This window comes from Oryctolagus cuniculus, chromosome 1 (genome assembly GCF_964237555.1).
Source record: "Oryctolagus cuniculus chromosome 1, mOryCun1.1, whole genome shotgun sequence".
In the NCBI taxonomy this organism is placed as follows: Eukaryota; Metazoa; Chordata; class Mammalia; order Lagomorpha; family Leporidae; genus Oryctolagus; species Oryctolagus cuniculus.
In genome coordinates, this window is record NC_091432.1 from 53,302,013 (window position 1) to 53,320,001 (window position 17,989).

The 17,989-nt window shown below is 51.7% G+C and overlaps 1 protein-coding gene across 20 annotated transcripts in view; it reads right to left on the reverse strand.

Annotated features, from left to right (window-relative positions):
* The window catches only part of TEAD1 (TEA domain transcription factor 1), a 281,048-nt gene that overhangs the window by 42,887 nt on the left and 220,172 nt on the right, over positions 1-17,989 (reverse strand). For 11 of the 20 annotated variants that reach the window (XM_070073221.1, XM_051851597.2, XM_017345459.3 and 8 more), the window contains 5 exons: positions 14,394-14,405; positions 13,500-13,634; positions 12,291-12,337; positions 11,457-11,518; positions 10,379-10,503 (listed from right to left, as the gene is read on the reverse strand). In XM_070073221.1, the coding sequence (XP_069929322.1) occupies positions 10,379-10,503; positions 11,457-11,518; positions 12,291-12,337; positions 13,500-13,634; positions 14,394-14,405 (381 nt within the window). The remainder of the gene's footprint in view (positions 1-10,378; positions 10,504-11,456; positions 11,519-12,290; positions 12,338-13,499; positions 13,635-14,393; positions 14,406-17,989) is intronic. The other 9 variants (XM_051851583.2, XM_051851545.2, XM_051851555.2 and 6 more) reach the window with 1 other exon arrangement.

A 17,989-nucleotide genomic window follows, 5' to 3' on the forward strand; every position in this document is an offset into this window, starting at 1 on the left:
TCCGTGGCAGTCTCCACAGCAGTGACACCAGGGAGATGCCAGCTCCTACTTCACAGGAGTGCCAGGAAGATTTTTTTTTAAATTTTTTTTTAATTTTTTTATTTTTTTTTATTTTTGACAGGCAGAGTGGACAGTGAGAGAGAGAGACAGAGAGAGAAAGGTCTTCCTTTGCCGTTGGTTCACCCTCCAATGGCCGCCGCTGCAGCCGGCGCACCGCGCTGATCCGATGGCAGGAGCCAGGAGCCAGGTGCTTTTCCTGGTCTCCCATGGGGTGCAGGGCCCAAGCACCTGGGCCATCCTCCACTGCACTCCCTGGCCATAGCAGAGAGCTGGCCTGGAAGAGGGGCAACCGGGACAGAATCCGGCGCCCCGACCGGGACTAGAACCCGGTGTGCCGGCGCCGCAAGGTGGAGGATTAGCCTATTGAGCCACGGCGCCGGCCCTGGAGTGCCAGGAAGATTAAGTGAGATAAGGCACAGCACATCTAACTGTGCAATCCACTATCACTGCCGTTTCCCCCCCTTGCTTGGAACAAGAGACAACGAATCAGTGCTGTTCCTCTGACAACAATGAAACGGAAATACTGCCACATGCAGGGAGGAAGACTGGACATGATAGGGTGATTTCTGGAATGGAGGGTGACCGGGGCAGAGGCTTGTGGGATGTGGCCTCTGCCTTCCCCGCACTCTACCCAGACCCCCAACCCCTGAACCCCGGCTCTGAAGCTCAAAACCTGACCTTCAATTTCATCCATGGACGTGGGCTGGGGGAGGCTTGGAGGTTGCCTATCACTGTGGACCAGACAACAGCCTAACCTCCCCAGGTGGGCGCTGGGGTCCTCTTCTCTGAATTCACACGCCTGGACATCCTATGCTAGAGACCTGTGATGTGGCAGAGAGAGATTATGTCCAGTCCTCCACGGACCCGCCCCTGCACTGCGCCATCTGACCCGAAGGTGGCACTCTTGCCCTAACCTCCTTCTAAAAATTCCAAGTATCTGAAGAACGTAGTAAAAAAAAAAAAAAAAAAAGCCCTGAAAAATGACTGCTGTCAAGTAATACCAAGTGAAAAATTATAATCCATTTAGGAATTTAAAGAAACCAAGACAAATAACTCACGTCAAGGGATTCTAATGTACAAGTTGCAACAGGACTAGGACAAATCACCTGCATTTGCTTCCTGTCACGTTCCTGCCCGGACTGTGTCCAGCCACCCTCAGGGCAGCCAGTGAAGGTCCCTGGGCCCAGCAGGGACAGGAAATGGCTGTGAAGCCAGGTCTAGAAGGTGATCTGCATATTCAGGGCCCCATCCCCGGGCAGCGGGCAGGGAGGGGCCTGGCCTCTGGGAGAGGGAGTCTGCAGTGAGTCCAGACCTCCATAGCTTTTAGGGGCACCAGCCTTGCTCTAGCTACCTGGTCTCCATGTGCCGCTGCAGCCCTGGCCCTGTGCTCCTCCCAGGAGGAGGCATGATTGGAAAGGAGGAACAGGATGCACGGACCCTGCCTCCCATGGCCACCAGCATCTCCCCAGTGGGGCTGCGTCTCCCTCACAGACTTGCAGCTGAAGTGGCCCTGAGGCTGAGCGGAGGGAAAACCACAGGGAAGGCAGACGTGTGGGGCGCGGACCTGCCACAGGCAGGAGCCTGGCTGGGCCTCTGGGAAGTGTCTGTTAACGGAGGTTTCCACGTGCTCTCAATGGCCTCAGCCCCAGGCGGTAAGCAAGAGGGAGGGCGACCTCCCAGAGCAGCTCAGAAGCATCCAGTGCACAGGCTGCTGCTGCAGGGGTGTGTGTGCGAGGCAACCTTGCAGGGGTGCAGGGGACCACACTGCACTGAGCTGCCCTCCTGGAAGACACCCCACCTCCTGCGTTGGACTGCAAGATAGTGCTTGGTCTTGCAGATGAGGAACGCCTGGGAGATGCCCCCAAGCTGGACACAGCCAACCACAGCCTTCCTCCAGGAACCGAGAGGGCCACCTGTACTTCCTGACCATTTGTTCTAAGCACATTAAGGACATACAGGTTAGAACTCGGCCATTTTTGAAGGGGAGAGGGAGTGGGAAAGGGGAGGGATGCGGGTGGGAGAGACGATATGGGGGGGAAGCCATTGTAATCCATAAGCCGTACTTTGGAAATTTATATTCATTAAATAAAAGTTATAAAAAAAAAAGAACTCGGCCATTTTTGAGCTGTGTGGCCCGGGGCCAGCTGCTTATCCTACTTGAGCCACAGGGATGACGGCTGGCCCGCTCATCGGCAGGGGCCATGGTGCAGGTTCTGTGCAGGCCACAGTGAGCCGCACGGAGGCTGCTCTGCTGGCTAACTAACATGACAGCCTCAGCAAGCCTGCGTCAGGGGACCAGTCTGAACCACGTCTGCCCAGGCGGCCTCTGCCTTAGCAGCCAGCATAGGTTCCCAAGTGTCCCCAGGGATACCCAGTGCCCCTCTCCAGCCTGCTCAGGACTCAGGCCAGGACCCTCAAGACTTGAGACGTCATTCCTGGCCAACACAACCATCCTCCCCATTCTCTTCTACAGGCCTCGCCCGAGTCACTTCCTCAGGGATGCTCAGGTTCCGTTTACCAAGCCACAGTCAGGACCTGAGGTCTGACACGGGCATTTTGATCTGTGAATTCAGGCCTTCGGAAGCAGCCATGAAGATATACAAACTAAACCATCCTCGGGCCTACTTTTAACCAATGGTTTTATGGAAAGGAATACGGTTTCATGTGCACCACCTGCAGGATGCAGCTGCGGAACTTTTGTACAGCCTCAACCAGAGGCCTGGCCACCCCCGAGAAGGGAGAAGGCAATTCCCTTAGGCAATGGGATTGCTGGCTCTCACCCCTGTGTCCAGGAGGCCCCAGGAAATAAATACGAAAACTTCTTGCCTCCTCAGTCAGGTGCTGCCCTCACCCAAGTGGGGACCACCTTCCAGGAAATCTGACGCCCGTGAAGTCCAAATCAGGCGTCCTGACTTCCCTCCTTCTCCAAGTGTCCATCTGAGAGGTGGCAACAGCCCCTGCCTTCTGCACTCCCCAGGCAGTGGGGGAGACAGCAGTCTCTCACCCACCCTCAGAGGATGCATGGCGAGGCCCTGAAGGATGATTATTGTGGTTATTTTCCCCTAAATTCCATGAGCCATTGGACTCATACAGAAAAAGTTCTAATAGCCAAACCCGCCCTCTGCTAGCTAAATCCTGGGCAGAGTTTCTTAAACTGCCCAAGCCCCTATGTGTCCAGCGCCAATCTCCACACTTTTATCTAGGGGGAGGAGCGGCAGGCTTGCTGAAGCAGTTCTCAGCAATCCTGCTTCCTCCTCTATATCAAGCCTCTTTGAATTATATCAGCTTTGCCAGTCTCAAAAGCTCAGTCATTTCTATCCATACTCTTCCGCTCACAGCTAATTAATCCCCAGAGCCATTTAATTTTATCCGCACATTTCTCTCTAGTGCCATTCCCCACCACCCCACGCCCAGCCCAACTCCTGCCCGGGTGTGTCTGCCATCACCCATCACCTGGCTCAGCGACTCTGCTCCCCTGCCTTGGGCCCATCCTCAGGCCTGCTGCAGCCCTGGCATCGCAGCTCTTCCGAAACACAGAGCACACACTCAGATTGCACGTGCATGCACATCTCTAGAGTCAGAAGAATGTAACAGCAATGCTTACCTACTTAGGGGCAGCATAGGAATGCGAAAGAGGAAACATCTCCCCTCCCTTTGGTGTATGCCTGTGGACTTCTGACCTGCAAATTCACTGTCTACACTGCACTTCCCATCCAGCCCTCTGCTGATGTGCCTGGGAAAGCAGCAGTGCTTGGGTCCCTTCCACACAAGTGGGAGACCAGGATGGAGTTCCTGGCTCCTGGCTCCTGGCTATGGCCTGGCCCAGACCTGGCTGCTGTGGCCTTTTGAGGAGGGTTGAAATCAGCAGATGGGAATCTCTCTCTCTCTTACTCTGCCTTTCAAAAAAATAAACGAATCTTTTTACAATATTGTGGAGTGCTCAGTTCGTCTAAGGACAGGACTGAATGTAACTACCACAGTAACACAGGCGAGTGATCCTGTTACACCCACTTTACAGACTGGAAAGAGGCTGAGCTAGGAAGTCATTGATTTGCTGCAAATCTCCCTCAGTGGTGAGAATTCAGAGGCCAGTCCCCTCGCTCCAGCAGACGATGACATCACCAGGGCTTGCTGGGAAACCTGCTGGGAAACACAGCTGCGAACGCTCCTGGCTTCTCCTCCCTCCTTTCCCCAGCCTGAGAGGCATCACAGACCCAGGGGCTGGAGAAGGAACCAGGACGCAGCTCAGGCCGGCTCTCTACCCAGTGTGAAGGGCCTCGCTCGGGGCTCACACGTTGGAAGCGGCTGTTTTCCCTTCTGAATAATGTCTTTATTTCTTCAGAAGTCCAGTGTGAAGGGTACAGGGTGAGTCAAACCTTGGCACGGCCACAGATCCTGGCAGAGGTTCTTGATCTGTTACCTAACATTTCTCAGGCACCAGGGCTTGACGTACAGATGGGGCACTGTCACAGTACCTGTGTCAAAGGGCCTGGCACCCAGAGCTTGTCACACAGCTTGCTGCGTGCTGGGGCACTCACACCACGAACATCCCAAGGAGTACAACAGTCAAACGGGTTTCCGACACCGAGCCGAGCTGCCTTTCCGGTACCACACCACGGAATTTTTCTTCTGGGGGTTCTTCAAACTCTACAGGGAACAATCTACTCGCCCCCAGTACTCCCTTCTGCAGTGTGTAACTCCTGCCTAAGCAAGCCCTTCACGCACACCTCCTGCTCAGGGCTCCTGCCCATGCCAGCACTTGGACATTCAATGTGCAATTGGAGCCCGAGGAGTGTGCACAGGCAGGGGCTTGCCAGCTGTGCAGCAGGATGTGGCTGCGCTGTGGGGGCTGCAGGGACCTGCTATGCCCTCCCCACACCCAGGAGGAGGGGGTGGGCTGCTCTGGGCTTCATCAGGAAAACTACTCCTCAGGCCCAGACAGGAGTGAGCCTACACTCCCCAGGGACAGACTTTCCAGTGTATACAGCAGAAGCTGCAGAACTCTGCATTCAAAAGCAGGGCCCTGAATCCAGGCAATGCCCTTTTAAATGGCCAACCCTGGGTACTGGATCTCATATTTAGCACATGAAGTCCTTCGATAGGCAACGCTGAAATCAGGTAGAAAGTCTATTTTCAAGCATTACTAACCACTTGTAAAACAGTCTTTGTTTTTTAGACTCTTCCTTCCTTTTTCATCTTCTGCTGTTTTTCTCTTAGCTTCCAGTAGAGGCCAAAGGTAACAGAGGGACAGACTTGCTGGTCCTCCACCAACATAAACAACCACCAATTTCCCCTGTGTGCCCATGAGGCACAGCCAGCAGGGGGCACCCATCCCCCTGATTATTCTTCCATTAGCTCTTTACAGCCCTTGGGCTACAAAAACAAGCTACTCATCGATCACAAATGGAGCATACAGCCTTTTGGTCACAATCTCAGGACGTGGAGTCAGCCGACAAAGATCTGTATCCCATTTCCAAGGTTAGTTGGCTGACTAATACCAGCAAACTACTCCATAAGGACTATGTTAGCTAATGCGTGCAGCTGGCACACAGAAAATGCTAAGTATCGATACTAACAGTAGTGTTACTACTGCGAGGATGGGTACAATTGCGAAGAATCCTTTAGTGATGGCAATGATGTCATAGATGGTAAGTCAAAATGTTTATTTCCAGAAAGCGCTAGTCTGGGGCAGGGGTTTGGCACAGTAGTTAAGGCTCCCTGTTTTTTTTTTTTTTTTTCTTTTGGGGGGTGGGGGATGGAGGAGACTGGCTGGCACTGTAGCACAGTGGGTTAAGCTGCAGCCTGCAGCAGCGGCATCCCATAGGGGTGCTGGGTGTGGGTCCATATGGGTGTGGGTCCCAGCTGCTCCACTTCTAATTCAGCTCCTTGCTAACGTGTTTGGGAACACAGTAGAAGATTGTTCAAGTCCCTGGATTCCTGCACCCTTGTGGGAGACCTGGAAGAAGCTCCTGGCTTTAGCCTGGCCAAGCCCTGGTCAGTGTGGCCATCTGGGAAGCATACCAGCAGATGGAAGACCTCTCTCTCTCTCTTCCACTGTCTCCGTAACTCTGCCCATCAAATAAATAAATAAATCTTAAAACAAAACCAAAGACCCTGCTTGGGACGGCTGTATCTCCTATCAGAGTGCCTGGTTTGGAGTTTCCAGCTGTGCTCCCAGTTCTAACTTCCTGTTAAGGGGGCACCTTGGGAAGCAGCAGGTGATATAGCTTAAGTGGTTGAGTTCCTAACACCCATGTGGGATACATGGATGGCATTCCTGGCTCCTGGATTTGGGCTGGCCCAGCACCAACTGTTGCAGACATTTGGGGAGTGACCCAGTAGAAGGTCTCTCTCTTGGTATGTATGTGTCTGCTTTCCAATGAAGATAAAATTAATTTAAAAATAAATGCTAGTACTAAAGGAGGCAGCCCTAGATTGAGGCTCTCGGCTGTACTGCCACCCAGGTATGTCCTCACAGGGCATGGTACCAGTAGCCAGGGCCTTAGAGCTGGCGCCTGCCACTGTCTAGACAGCAATCTCTCCGAACCTCACCTGTAGAGGGGAAGATACCCACCTACTTCAGAGAGCTGTTTTAAGGATGAAAGAAATCACGAATGAAAACCAGTTATCACTGCACCTGGCTACTGAATTTGTTTATCTTGGTTAGCACTGCCTACCTATAAGATCTGTTCTAAATGTGTCTTAGAAGCCCATCGTTGCAATGAGCCATTACAGAGTAGGGGGAGCTATCTGTACACATCTGCACCTAGTAAAGACTTGGAAAATCTAAACAGAAAGCTGAATTTGTCTAGGACCCTTTCGTTATTAGCCACTTTGTTGCATTCCTTATCAAATTAATATGTTCAATGGTGGATTAAGTATGGTACATCCAAATTTATTAGAACTAACTCTAGCTGTAGCCCTAACCCTAACTCTAGCCCTATTTTACATGACTTTAGTTTTCCCACCATTCAACAAAAATATCTGTACAGTAAAATTAAAGTCTAAGTATTCACAAAAAGTCAAAGCCAAAGAAACCATCCACATTCTACACATTTTTTCAGCATAACCTTAGTCTTGAAGTACCATTACACTGGTGGCAAGAACAGCTTGTGTTTGCCCAGTAAAGCACCCATTACATAATTTGAGAGGCTGGTCCTTGAGACACTGTCAAATTCCTTAAATAATTTTGTCAGTTCTTCCCCTTTCCAATTAGTCAACCACCATTTTTTTTTTCTCTAGCACAAGAACCATCCTTCAGGTCCTCACATTTGCACTAAAACCAACTACATACCCTATTCACAGTCTGCTTTGTATTCATCTGTACATGCTCAATTCATTTGTATTTAATTGCAAAATGAGTGCTCATAGCATTGGCATATGAGAAGCAGCATCAGCAATTGAGACTGAGGTCATAGCAAGATAATTTCATAACAGTGATACAGTGGCTGGGAGTATCAGATAGACGGCATTTAATAGCATCGAACAAACCAAAAATAACCACCTATGTGATAGAGGGTATTATTACCAGCTAGAATTCACATTTTACTCTAAGAGCGAGTAACTCAGTTGCGAGGGAGGACGTGACTCTGCACAAGCACTGAGCCTCCCTGGCAGACTGCGTTCATCTGGCATCTCCACCACCAGGTGGGCTCCACAAGGGTGGGGACTTTGCTGCCTCTGCCGCTGAGTCGCTAACACCTTTACCTGGGGCAGCCAAAGGAGGGGCTCAAAAGGTCCTTGTGGAATGAAGTTCAATTTCTCCCAGCCCCGAACTCAAAGCCTCTGGAATATAATTATTTTCCCAAAGGGCCCAAGGCGGTTGATTGCCACCAGGGCCTTTGAAGTCATGTGTTGGGTCTGATCTGATTTCTTTAAAGATCAAAGGCCAAATCCAGTTGAACCATTCAGATGCCAGGATTGGGTAGGCCCTGACTTTACCAAAACATTCACCAGTGTCATCTACTGCCTTATAGACTCCAGGCTCATCATCTCTGGAACGTTCTGCCTGGTTCTTTCCCAGGCTGACATTCCACTTCTCAGGTGAAGGGGCACCTCCTCAAGGCAGCCCCTGCCCTGTGCCCTTGCTCACTCTAGTCTTCCTCACTGCACAAGGAACTTGTAGGGAGTAGTTATTTATTTCCTATCCATCTCCCACTTAAACCCCACAATGCAGGGACTGTGGCTGTTGGGCTGCAGGGAGACTCTTCTGTCCAGACCGTTGCATGTGCAGGTGCACAGCCAGACCTAACAGAATGTAGTGAACAGACCCTACCAGGGTTTCCAAGTGCTGAGCCCAACAAACACTAAGAACCCCACAAAGATAGAGAGAGTATTCTGAGCCCTCACAGGCTCACAGCTGGAGAGCACAGTTATCATGAAGGGGATACCACTGTCTTTTTTTAACTAAACAGTTTTTTTGCTGTTGTGATAAAAAAAAATTCTATAGTCTTATAGCCAGGACAACTAAAGTCGTCTTGGGGCTTTTGCTTTCCATTGTCTTGGAGCACAGGCAGAGGAAGAGAGAGATTTGCTCACAGTGGACACATTCAGACTGAAGAGCCAATCCAGCAGACCTTGAAAGGGGGAGTCAGTGATTTACAGCAATGAAAAGAGGAAACCAAAATAGAAGAGCTGGGCCTCTGGTTCCTCTGCCTACTGGCTAAATATTCCAAGTAAGCTACCGAATATGTCTGGGCCTCAGTTTGGTCATCTGTGAAATGGAGAAAACAGAACCTCTTGTGGGGCTCTCTGGGCACAGAAACAGTGATAAAGCACTCTGTAAACAGTCAGGTGTCCTGGAAACACAGACACCTTATCCTGGCCAAAGCCCAGGCTGCAGCCAGAAAACCATGCAAACTTCTCAGAAAAAAACAGCAGGCATAAATCCTGTTTCTCTCTGAATGCCCTCAAATGAGAGCCCTAACCCCTCGCCACGCTAGAGGATCCACTCGGCCTTCTTTCCTTCCTAGTGTCAACAGCTTCAGGCTCCTGCACCTGCCCTGATGGGCCCAAGGATCTACTTTCCATCTTTTCCTTGCTTCCTTCCTGAGTCTGAAGCAGCTCTTTTTCTACCAGCTCCCAGAGCTCACCAGACATGAGACCCCTGTGGACCACTCGGAAGGTGCCCCTGCTCCACTCGGGGGATGGCTGCTGAAGCCCCTCTGCCCAGTGCTTCCTCTGTGTACTCAAGGAGTCTTCACAACGAGCAAGAGCTCACAGGCTCCTGTGGGTGGTCACCTCCGACTGCCCTGAACCCCGGCAGGTTTGCAGCAAACTGTGAACATGTTCCTGATACCAGACAGGCAGCAAGGCAGGCTGCACACAGCCAGCGAGCCCAGGATCTGAGTCTGGGAACCTCGGAGATGGGGGGCGAGGGAGATGGAGCACGTGGAAGGAGCTGGTGAGGATCCCAACGACCAATGCAGGATTCCTTCAGTATCTGCCTCAAGCTCACCCACACACAGACGCAACGTTCACACTCACAGCCAAGGAGTGGGTGTGAGGAAAGGGTATGGAGCCTGCTGGCTGGGGAAGAAGGGAGGATCACATATGTACAGGGAAGGACAGGGTCTGGCAGAGAAACAATGGGCTGCTGGGTACAAGATGGGGCGGGGGAGACAGAAGAGAAGAAAATGACAAACAGAGTCCGAATGCCAATGTTACTGGGATTTATGACATTATAATGCACTGCACGCTATGGCAAGCTGTTGAAGTACCACTTTGTTTTTCTCCTGAAGAAGGCAACAACTTGCTATCTTGACAAAGCACATACCCGGAAAAGCAGTACAGAATAATGGCTGAGTGCTCAGGCGTCGCAGTATTAAAGACTAGAGTCTGATCTCTAATCCTAGATACTGACTGCGTGACTATGAGGAAGGGGCGGACGTGTCTGCTTCCTCTTCTGTGCAAGAGCACCTACCCCATAGGGTTCTCATGAGGACAAGATGTGATCGACTATCTAAATACCTTTGCATAAGACCAGCCCTGTGGCAACGCTCAGTGAATGTTGCCTGTTGTTGGGCTTACTAAGCACAAGCACCAGCCAAGGGCCCTCGCTGTAGCACAAGCATTCCCTGCAGCTTCCGGTCCAGAGCAGAGCAAGCACCAGCTCCAAAGCTCAGCACAGTCACCAACAAGGGTACACGGGAGCCAAAGGGTGCTCGGCTTTCCTCTCCCAGGTCTTCTTTCACCCAGGACATTGGTCAGGCCTGAGGGCAGAGGAAAAGGACCAAAGAGGAGCAAGAAGGGGGAGAGGAGAGGGAACAGGGACAGGAAGCAAGACCTGGATTCAAGAGGCATCTCTGAGAACACTCACCGAGTCTGGGTCTCGCTGCTGTTCGAGAAAAGCTGAGAATTCTACCAGGCGAAGCTTGGTTGTGCCGATGGAGCGGCCTTGCCAGGCAGGGACTGAGGGAGCTGGGGCTGATGCAGGCTCGAACCCTGGAAGAACAACCATCACCATCAAAGCCTGGCCATTCGCTCCTGCTCAGCCCTCTGCAAAACATGACCCGGCAGGAGAGGCAAACAGCTTGCTCTCCACCAGCACCTGCAGAGGACTCCACTAGCCAATGGCAGGATTCTGGATGAGGACCTCAGAGACAGGGGCCAGCCCAGTGCACACGGCTCCTTCAAGTAAGGTTGAGGGCTGACACAAGACAGCTAATCCGGGACAAAAGGGCCAGCTGGGGACCAGGCCCAGGGTTAGAAAATGGTCAGCAGGGGGGATGCTTCTGGTGAGACCACGATGGGTCACTGCGCTTCCTGTGTGTGTGTCCATCCCCTTCCTTAAGCCTGGGCACCAGCACTACGGAACCCTCTCTCAGAATGCTCCGTGGTCCTGGAGCCAAGGGCAATGTGTGAATGCTTGTTCAGCTTGGGGCATCAGCAACGGAGAGGAACGATCTTTATACCACGCTTTGAGCATTTCAACTTGAGTGAGTATAAGTGGGGGTGGGCGACAGGTGGGCCAGCCGGATTCGTGTTTCCTGCTTTAGGGGGCTTCCATGGAAACTCTCCTTTAGAGAAAGGTACTAGGAAAGGAAATGCCCCCATCTAAGAAAGCGTGCCCTGAACCCCGTCCACCCTCAGGATCCAGTCTGCCCAATCTGGCCACATTCCGAGGAGGAAAGGGTCCCAGCAACTCCCCTGAGCAAGGAAGATGCAGCATCCTAAGTGAAAGTGATCAGAGCTCCTGTCCCGTCGACAGTCCTGGGAGATGACTGAGGGGAGCCAGCACCTAGCAGGGGACACCCCTGTGACTCCTGAGCTTCAGGCTAACCTTTTCCTTGAGGTGGGGGGGGCACCCATGCTTTGGCAGTGGGAGGAGATGATGTCTGTGACTGAGATGAGCAGGCCTGGCTGTCAGCTGCAAGGGGCCATCCAGGGACACTCACCTGGAATGGGCGCCGTGACTGCTGGCTGGATGGGGTAGGCCTGCTGCACAAAGGGCTTGACGCTAGGGATAGAGAGGTGACAGGGTCAGAAACTGGGACTGCCTGTGCTCGGCTTCTCAGCACCCCTGCCCCTGGAGGGGTCCCTGGCCACAGCGGGTAGCACATCCCAGGCCGCTGTGCCAAGACAGAGGCACTCATTCTCTCCAACTGTGGGAGGGTGCCAGGGTCCATGCATGAGCCTTGTGCCAGTTTAGCAGGACACGCTGAACAGATGTCAGCCCGAGTCCATGAGCTGTGACATCTGCCTCTGAACCTCTCTTATCCCTGCTAAGACTGAGGTCACGGACCCCCATTCCCATGCAAGGTTTGGGACATGCTTTGGGCTCTCCTTCCCTAAGCCAAGTAGTTCAAGTTCTTTTGAGAACATGTAAGTAGGATCTCCTCTCTGTTATCCCCAAATTGTATTCATCTTCTGGTTTACTGAGGTTGCTTCTCCTGCCCCAAGGCTAGCCCCACCCTCAACCCCCATCCCAGGAAAGCCAGAATGAACAGGGTTGTAGGATGGCCTCCACTGCTCTCTCTGGCTCCATGCTCTTGCCCCCAAAGTCACGAGGGTACAGGGTCCCACTTCTGGTTTCTTGCTGGACAATCGCTCATCCTTAGGGTGGGAGAGAGGTGCTTCTGCTTCTTCCAGACCCGAGAGGACACTGGCCTCAGTAGATGGCAAGGAAGGGATGACTTTAGGGAGCCCAGGGCTCCAAGACAGTGTGGCCCTGGGAGATATGTGCCCCGGGCAGGGGGCTGTGGTTGGTGCCAGCCCCTTCTCAGACTTACTCTTGTGAGGATCCTGGCTGCCCTGTTTGTATCATTCCCGGCCAGAACTGGAAGGCAAAACACAGAGGTTTCAGGATTCTGAGCTCACTTGGCAGCACAGTTCGGGGTGTCTACACACAGCAGCCTATGCCAAGGAAGGCACGTCCTGATCACCTGCCAGCTGCAGAACCTTCTTCCCCAGTGCAGATGTGGTCAGCACTGCACTGATCACAGCCCAACCTGCTCAGAAATCCAGCACTGCCCTGGGCTCTTTCTGAAAGTCCTCCTGCAGGAGGGCAGGCAGCCCTGCGTCAGTGTTCTCACTGCACCTCCAGAGACCTGGGGGCACGCAGGGGCTCCCAGACATTCCCACTGACTGCTGGACCCAAGATCCAAGCACCTACCTGCCCGCCACCTCCATCCCCACCTCCACTCTGCAGTGCTCTCTGGCTAACAGCACCAAAGACCCCGCCTGGCAGAGGACAAAGCTCGGAACAAGGGGGCCGGGAGCTCCCAGAAGCAACACAGCCACATCTGCGAGCTTCCCGAGGCCTCTGGCACCTGATGCTCCCTGAGGCTGACAGGCGGCGTGTGCGTGGAAAGAGGAAAGGCAGCCTGTGGGGTCCCACAGCCCTGGTGTCGAATCCCAACAGCAGAGTGCACTGGGCTATGATCAAGTTACGCAGACTCTTGCTGTCTTACTGACAGGCCTCAGCTTTCTTCTCTGTAAAATGCCAATAACAGTAAAAGGCATTTGAAGATTGCTGTGAGGATCAGAAGAGATTATATCATAAAGCTTCTCAGCCCTTGGTAGGTATCAGAACGAAAACACAAGACCTTGCAGCGTGAGCAGCTAGTTGCCAGAAAGATATAAAGTGGCCCTGAGGATAAAAGGACAGAGACCCAGGGCCAGGATGAAGACAATGGGGGCAGAAGAGGCGGCTCACAACCTGCATGGCCACCGTGTGAGTGACACTGAATTCTAGGTCCTTGGGGACTAAGGAGCCTCCCCTGTCCCTCCTTTCTCCTGGTCTTCCTTGCTCCTCCCCTCAGCTTCTCTCTAGCTCCCTGCCTTCCCTCCCTTCTTTCTTTCACCATTTTGCACCCAGCGTCAGTTCAGCACATCTACCTGCACCTGCACCTGACCCAATGAGTAACAAGCACCAGGTGGAGGGGCTTCGAGCCGGCCAGTGCCACCCCCACCACTGCCGGATCCAGCGCATGACTTACCCCCGGCGCCCCTGGGAAGGTTGGGCGTGGAATCCCAGGCAGCCCCAGCTTGTTGTGGATGGCAGTGGCCGAGACAATCTGGGCAGACGACATAGCCGCCATGTGCTGCAGGGCTTTATCCTTCGCAGTCTGATCCTTGAAGGTGACAGTGACACACGGGCTCAATACAGAAGGCAAGGCTACCAGGCAGGTTACATAGGCACAGCCACGAGCACATGGACTAAAATACAGAGCCACAAAAGGGGCCGGGAAAGCCAACATGCACAGATAAATAAACACAGCCAGAAGGCTAGGACACAGCCAGCCACCGTATCTCTGAGCGGTTACTGAGAATACCCAGCGGCAAGGCTTAAAAAAAAAAAAAAAAAACTTAATCCATTTTCCAACAGAATAGGAAGCCTCAGAAGAGTGGACAACGTATTTATTTTTTCAGCTTCCAGAAGGAAATTTTTCCAATTACTTAACACATTCCACTTGGGGAGGGGGCGGGGGAGGCCTGCTTCTGTGCACACAGATGGGAGGAGGTCAGGCCCGTCCACAGAGCACAGGCATCCCACCTGTCCCAGGGCCGCAGCTCCAGGAGCTGCTGGGGTCATGCGAGGCCTGGCGGCCCTGGCACACACCTGGTGGGGCAGCTCAGCAGCAGCGGGAGGGGGGGTGGGGTGGGGGGCAGGCGGGCAGGGCACGGGGCCAAGCAGCATGCTGAGGGGCACATGCTTCCTCAGGAACGCCAGCCGCCCCGCGGCTTCTCAGGGACGCCACAGATAAGGGAGTCGTGTGTCCCCCAGGTGGGTCTTTTCTAGAAAAGCCAAGGCTGGTAGCACACAGCTAGCCAAAAAAATTCTGCCAAGCACAGCTAAAATACAGAGTACTCAGTTTGGTGAAAATACTTACCATGCTTGTTACCTGGATACAATAATAAACAATTTGTTAAAAGGGTTGTGTACAAGGGCAGGGGTATTTTGCTTCTTCAGTTAAAAAATACATATGTGTACAAACACAGACTACTTGGGGATGATACAATGAGCAGGGCTAAGGGGCTTCCTTTTTTTTCGGGAGGCGTGTATGATCCCGAGAGCGGTCTACCAAGGCGTTTAGCAGGAAGGGAACCAAGAACAGAATCACCACCAAGGACCCCAAACTCTTGAGAGCTGGTTCTGTGTCTTTCCCAGGACAGGAGAAATGGACTGGCCCCTGCTTCCTGCCTGGTCCACGTGCAAAGGCTGCTGTGTTCCAGGCCCATAGGCCAACAGCGCAGGAACAAAACAGTGACACTACCTTAAATCGGCCCCTTGCCAGCTGCCTTGCGGAGTTCAGATGGCGGGCATGGGCAAAGGGAGTCAGGCTTAGCTGAGACTGCTTCCATGTTTACAGAGCGAGCCCGGGGTGATGAATAAACACACACAGGGGCCAATACGGAGGGGCCAACGGCAAGAGTTTAAGAGATAATAAAAGCCTACAAAACAACTACTAGGGTTCTAAAAAAAAGATCTATTACACCCTCCCAAGTACAAACACTCTGCCCCATAATTGTGAGAAATATCATAGTAATTTTCAAAAAGCTTGCATTAACCCTTGAGAAAAAAAAAAACCCTAACACTAGCATAAGTTTTTTCTTTTTATACATTTCTCTGGCCTGCAAATGAAAAACTAAGGGTCCTCACGTGATAGCTTTTGGGGATGCACAATCAGACTGTGAGCTTCTGCAATGGCATGAGCTGTAGCCGACTGGCCCAGGAGGGCCGTCGAAGCTGATGGGACGACTTGTCCCCAGCGGAACGGCCTGCGTGGCGCTCAGAGCGATGCCTCTGCTCCTTCCTCACACCCTCACACACAGCACGCTTCCGGCTGAGGCACTGTTTGCCAACCTGTGAAACACTCTAACCCGAAAGCTACCTTCCTGAGTTAATTTTTATGATCTGAAACATTTCAGATACTGAAGATGTGCCAGGAAGAAAAAAAAAAAAAAGGAAACCTCGAAGCAGATGGGATTTTTCAACAACCTGCATGTGTGTGCGCACATGCCCTGAAGCTGATCTGAGCCGGACACACATGGATCTCAGCGTCTCAGGGCTTCACCGGCCACCTGTTCCATCCATTCCTCTGAGGATCACCAGTGGACAGAAAACATGCTCAGTCACACCTACTCTGGCACTGTGAAGAAGACCCCAACATCACTTGCATCACTCGCTCGGTTCTCTTGGGACCAGCCCCCAAGCCACTTAACCCAAAAGGAGAGGCCTGCAAGTGTTCTCCAGGTGATTTCTGAAACAGATAATGGCTTAAGAAGGACCAGGGGCACCTTCCTCAGCCCAGAACAAGCCTTACAACTTGTCTGGGGTCCCCACAAAGCTAAGGGAGCCTGGAAAACAGCAGCCCAGACTTCATGTCCGCCTGGCTGATGGCAACTCTGAAGAGTAACTGCAGAAGAGTATATGGGATTGGCTCTATGGATTCCAAAGAAATGCCAGGGAGACTCCCATAGACCTGAGCAGGGGCCACTCGGTGTGCCCAGAGCCAGGCTCCTTCTGTGCACCTGCTCCAGGTGCAAGTAAGTGCCCTGAGCATCCCAACAACTCACTCTGTTAGATTAGGAGCTGCTGGAAACATACCCTTTTGCTGGGCGTATGGAAAAAGAGTTCTCCCAGCTGTTTACAACAAGGCCGTCAGGCAACCTGGGGGAGCACAGTGGCTCTCTCTGCTGTTTATGCCACACAGCTTCAGAACCGTTAACCTGAGGCCTGAGTCTCTAACTTACTCAGCATTCCGGCAGGAACCTAAATGAACACAAATGTCCCAGGGCAGTAGAGCAAACCATAATCTTAGCAACGTGCTCTGGGACAGGAATGGTGCACCTGCTGACATGTTCAGAAGACCTGGCCGTGCCGGACCCTTATGGGCTGTTTTACCTTGGGCAGCTCATTTCTCACAGTCTGATTTTCTTTTGCTACTAAATAAAGAATGGCACTTTGCTCTCTATGGCCATTCTGGCTGTCCAAGTATTTGTGGCCGTGAGAGGGAGTTCCACCATAAACAAATGCATCTTACTACATGCAGATAGCCAAAAACACTACTAGTGAGAAGACAGCAGGATGTTCAAATTGTGCAGCTCTTGGCTGCCGGTCCTAACAGGCAGAAAGCCACGTGTGGAAAGGAAATTTTACCTCAAGTAGTGGTTCTTCCTGCACTTGACCTACCTATTTGAGAATAGGCAATTTTCTGCAAATGGAAGAAAATGTCTACCCCAGTGATTTCTGACCTTCTGTAGTGGAGCTACTCTGACTACTCATTCAATTTTATAACACTGCCCCATCATCCATGACATACATGGGAAAATTACAAGGATTACATTTTTTTGTTTAAAATTGAAAGTAACCCCAGAGGTAGATAACAAGCACCACCAGTGATATCTCAAAATCAGAACAGACAGCATGGCTGCAGACCTACTTATCCTGAGATGGGAATTCAGAAGGATTCCTAGCTAAGAGATTTCAGTGGATGGATCTCTCCGAAAATTGTCATTTTCGGCCCAGACATATATGTGCCTGGCTTTGGAAAAAAATTTTAACTCTAGTAAACTACTTCTCTGCATCACTCTGGTCTAATATTCTGGACTTTGAAATATTCCATTCTATCCTCACCACATCCCCCATGCTAAAGGGGAGGAGGCAGATCGATCCAAATAAGCTTAAGCACATTTAAAAACATATTCCACACTGTCGCACCAAATTTATTCTGTTTTCACACCAACATTTCTAAGATGTGGATGAGATTTTTAAAAGTACATTGTTTTATGTTGAAAACCTGTTACTAATACTGAGTTATACTTTACAGTATCTTAGGTTACAGGAAATGCTCCCAGGGAGTGTGTGTGAACCCACAAACATGAAAAGAAAAAATGTGTCCTAGAAAGAAGCCTGGAGAGGCTCACACTGATTTTTTCTTATTAAGTCTCTCTTTATTTCCAAGAGTGAGACCACAGAAAGCTGAGTGCTTGCAGAGTATGGGAAGAAAATACAAGCCTTGGAGTGGGCACTGTGGTGCAGTGAGTTAAGCTGCCACTGGTACCTGCACTGCATCTCAGAATGCAGTTTCAGTCTTGGCTACTCTGCTTCCAGCCCTGCTTCCTGTTAATGCACTTGGGAGACAGCAAATGATGGCCCAACTACTTGGGCCCCTGCCACCCACATAGAGACATGGACGGAGTTACTGGTTCCTAGCTTTGGCCTGGCTCAGCACTGGCTGTTGTGGCTACCTGGGAGTGAACCAGTGGATAGATCTCTCTCTTCTCTCTCTCTCTCTCTGCCTTTCAAATAAATAAATAAACAAGAAGCAAGGAAAGAAGGTAAGGTTGGTCAGTCCCCCTTTTCTAATGGAAACCCTAACTCAAGCCCAAGGCCTGCAATGTGGAAAACACAATTGGTACATCTCTCTGCCTGCAGGGATGGGTACTAAGAGACAACCCAAATGCCCCAGAGGATGAAAATGAC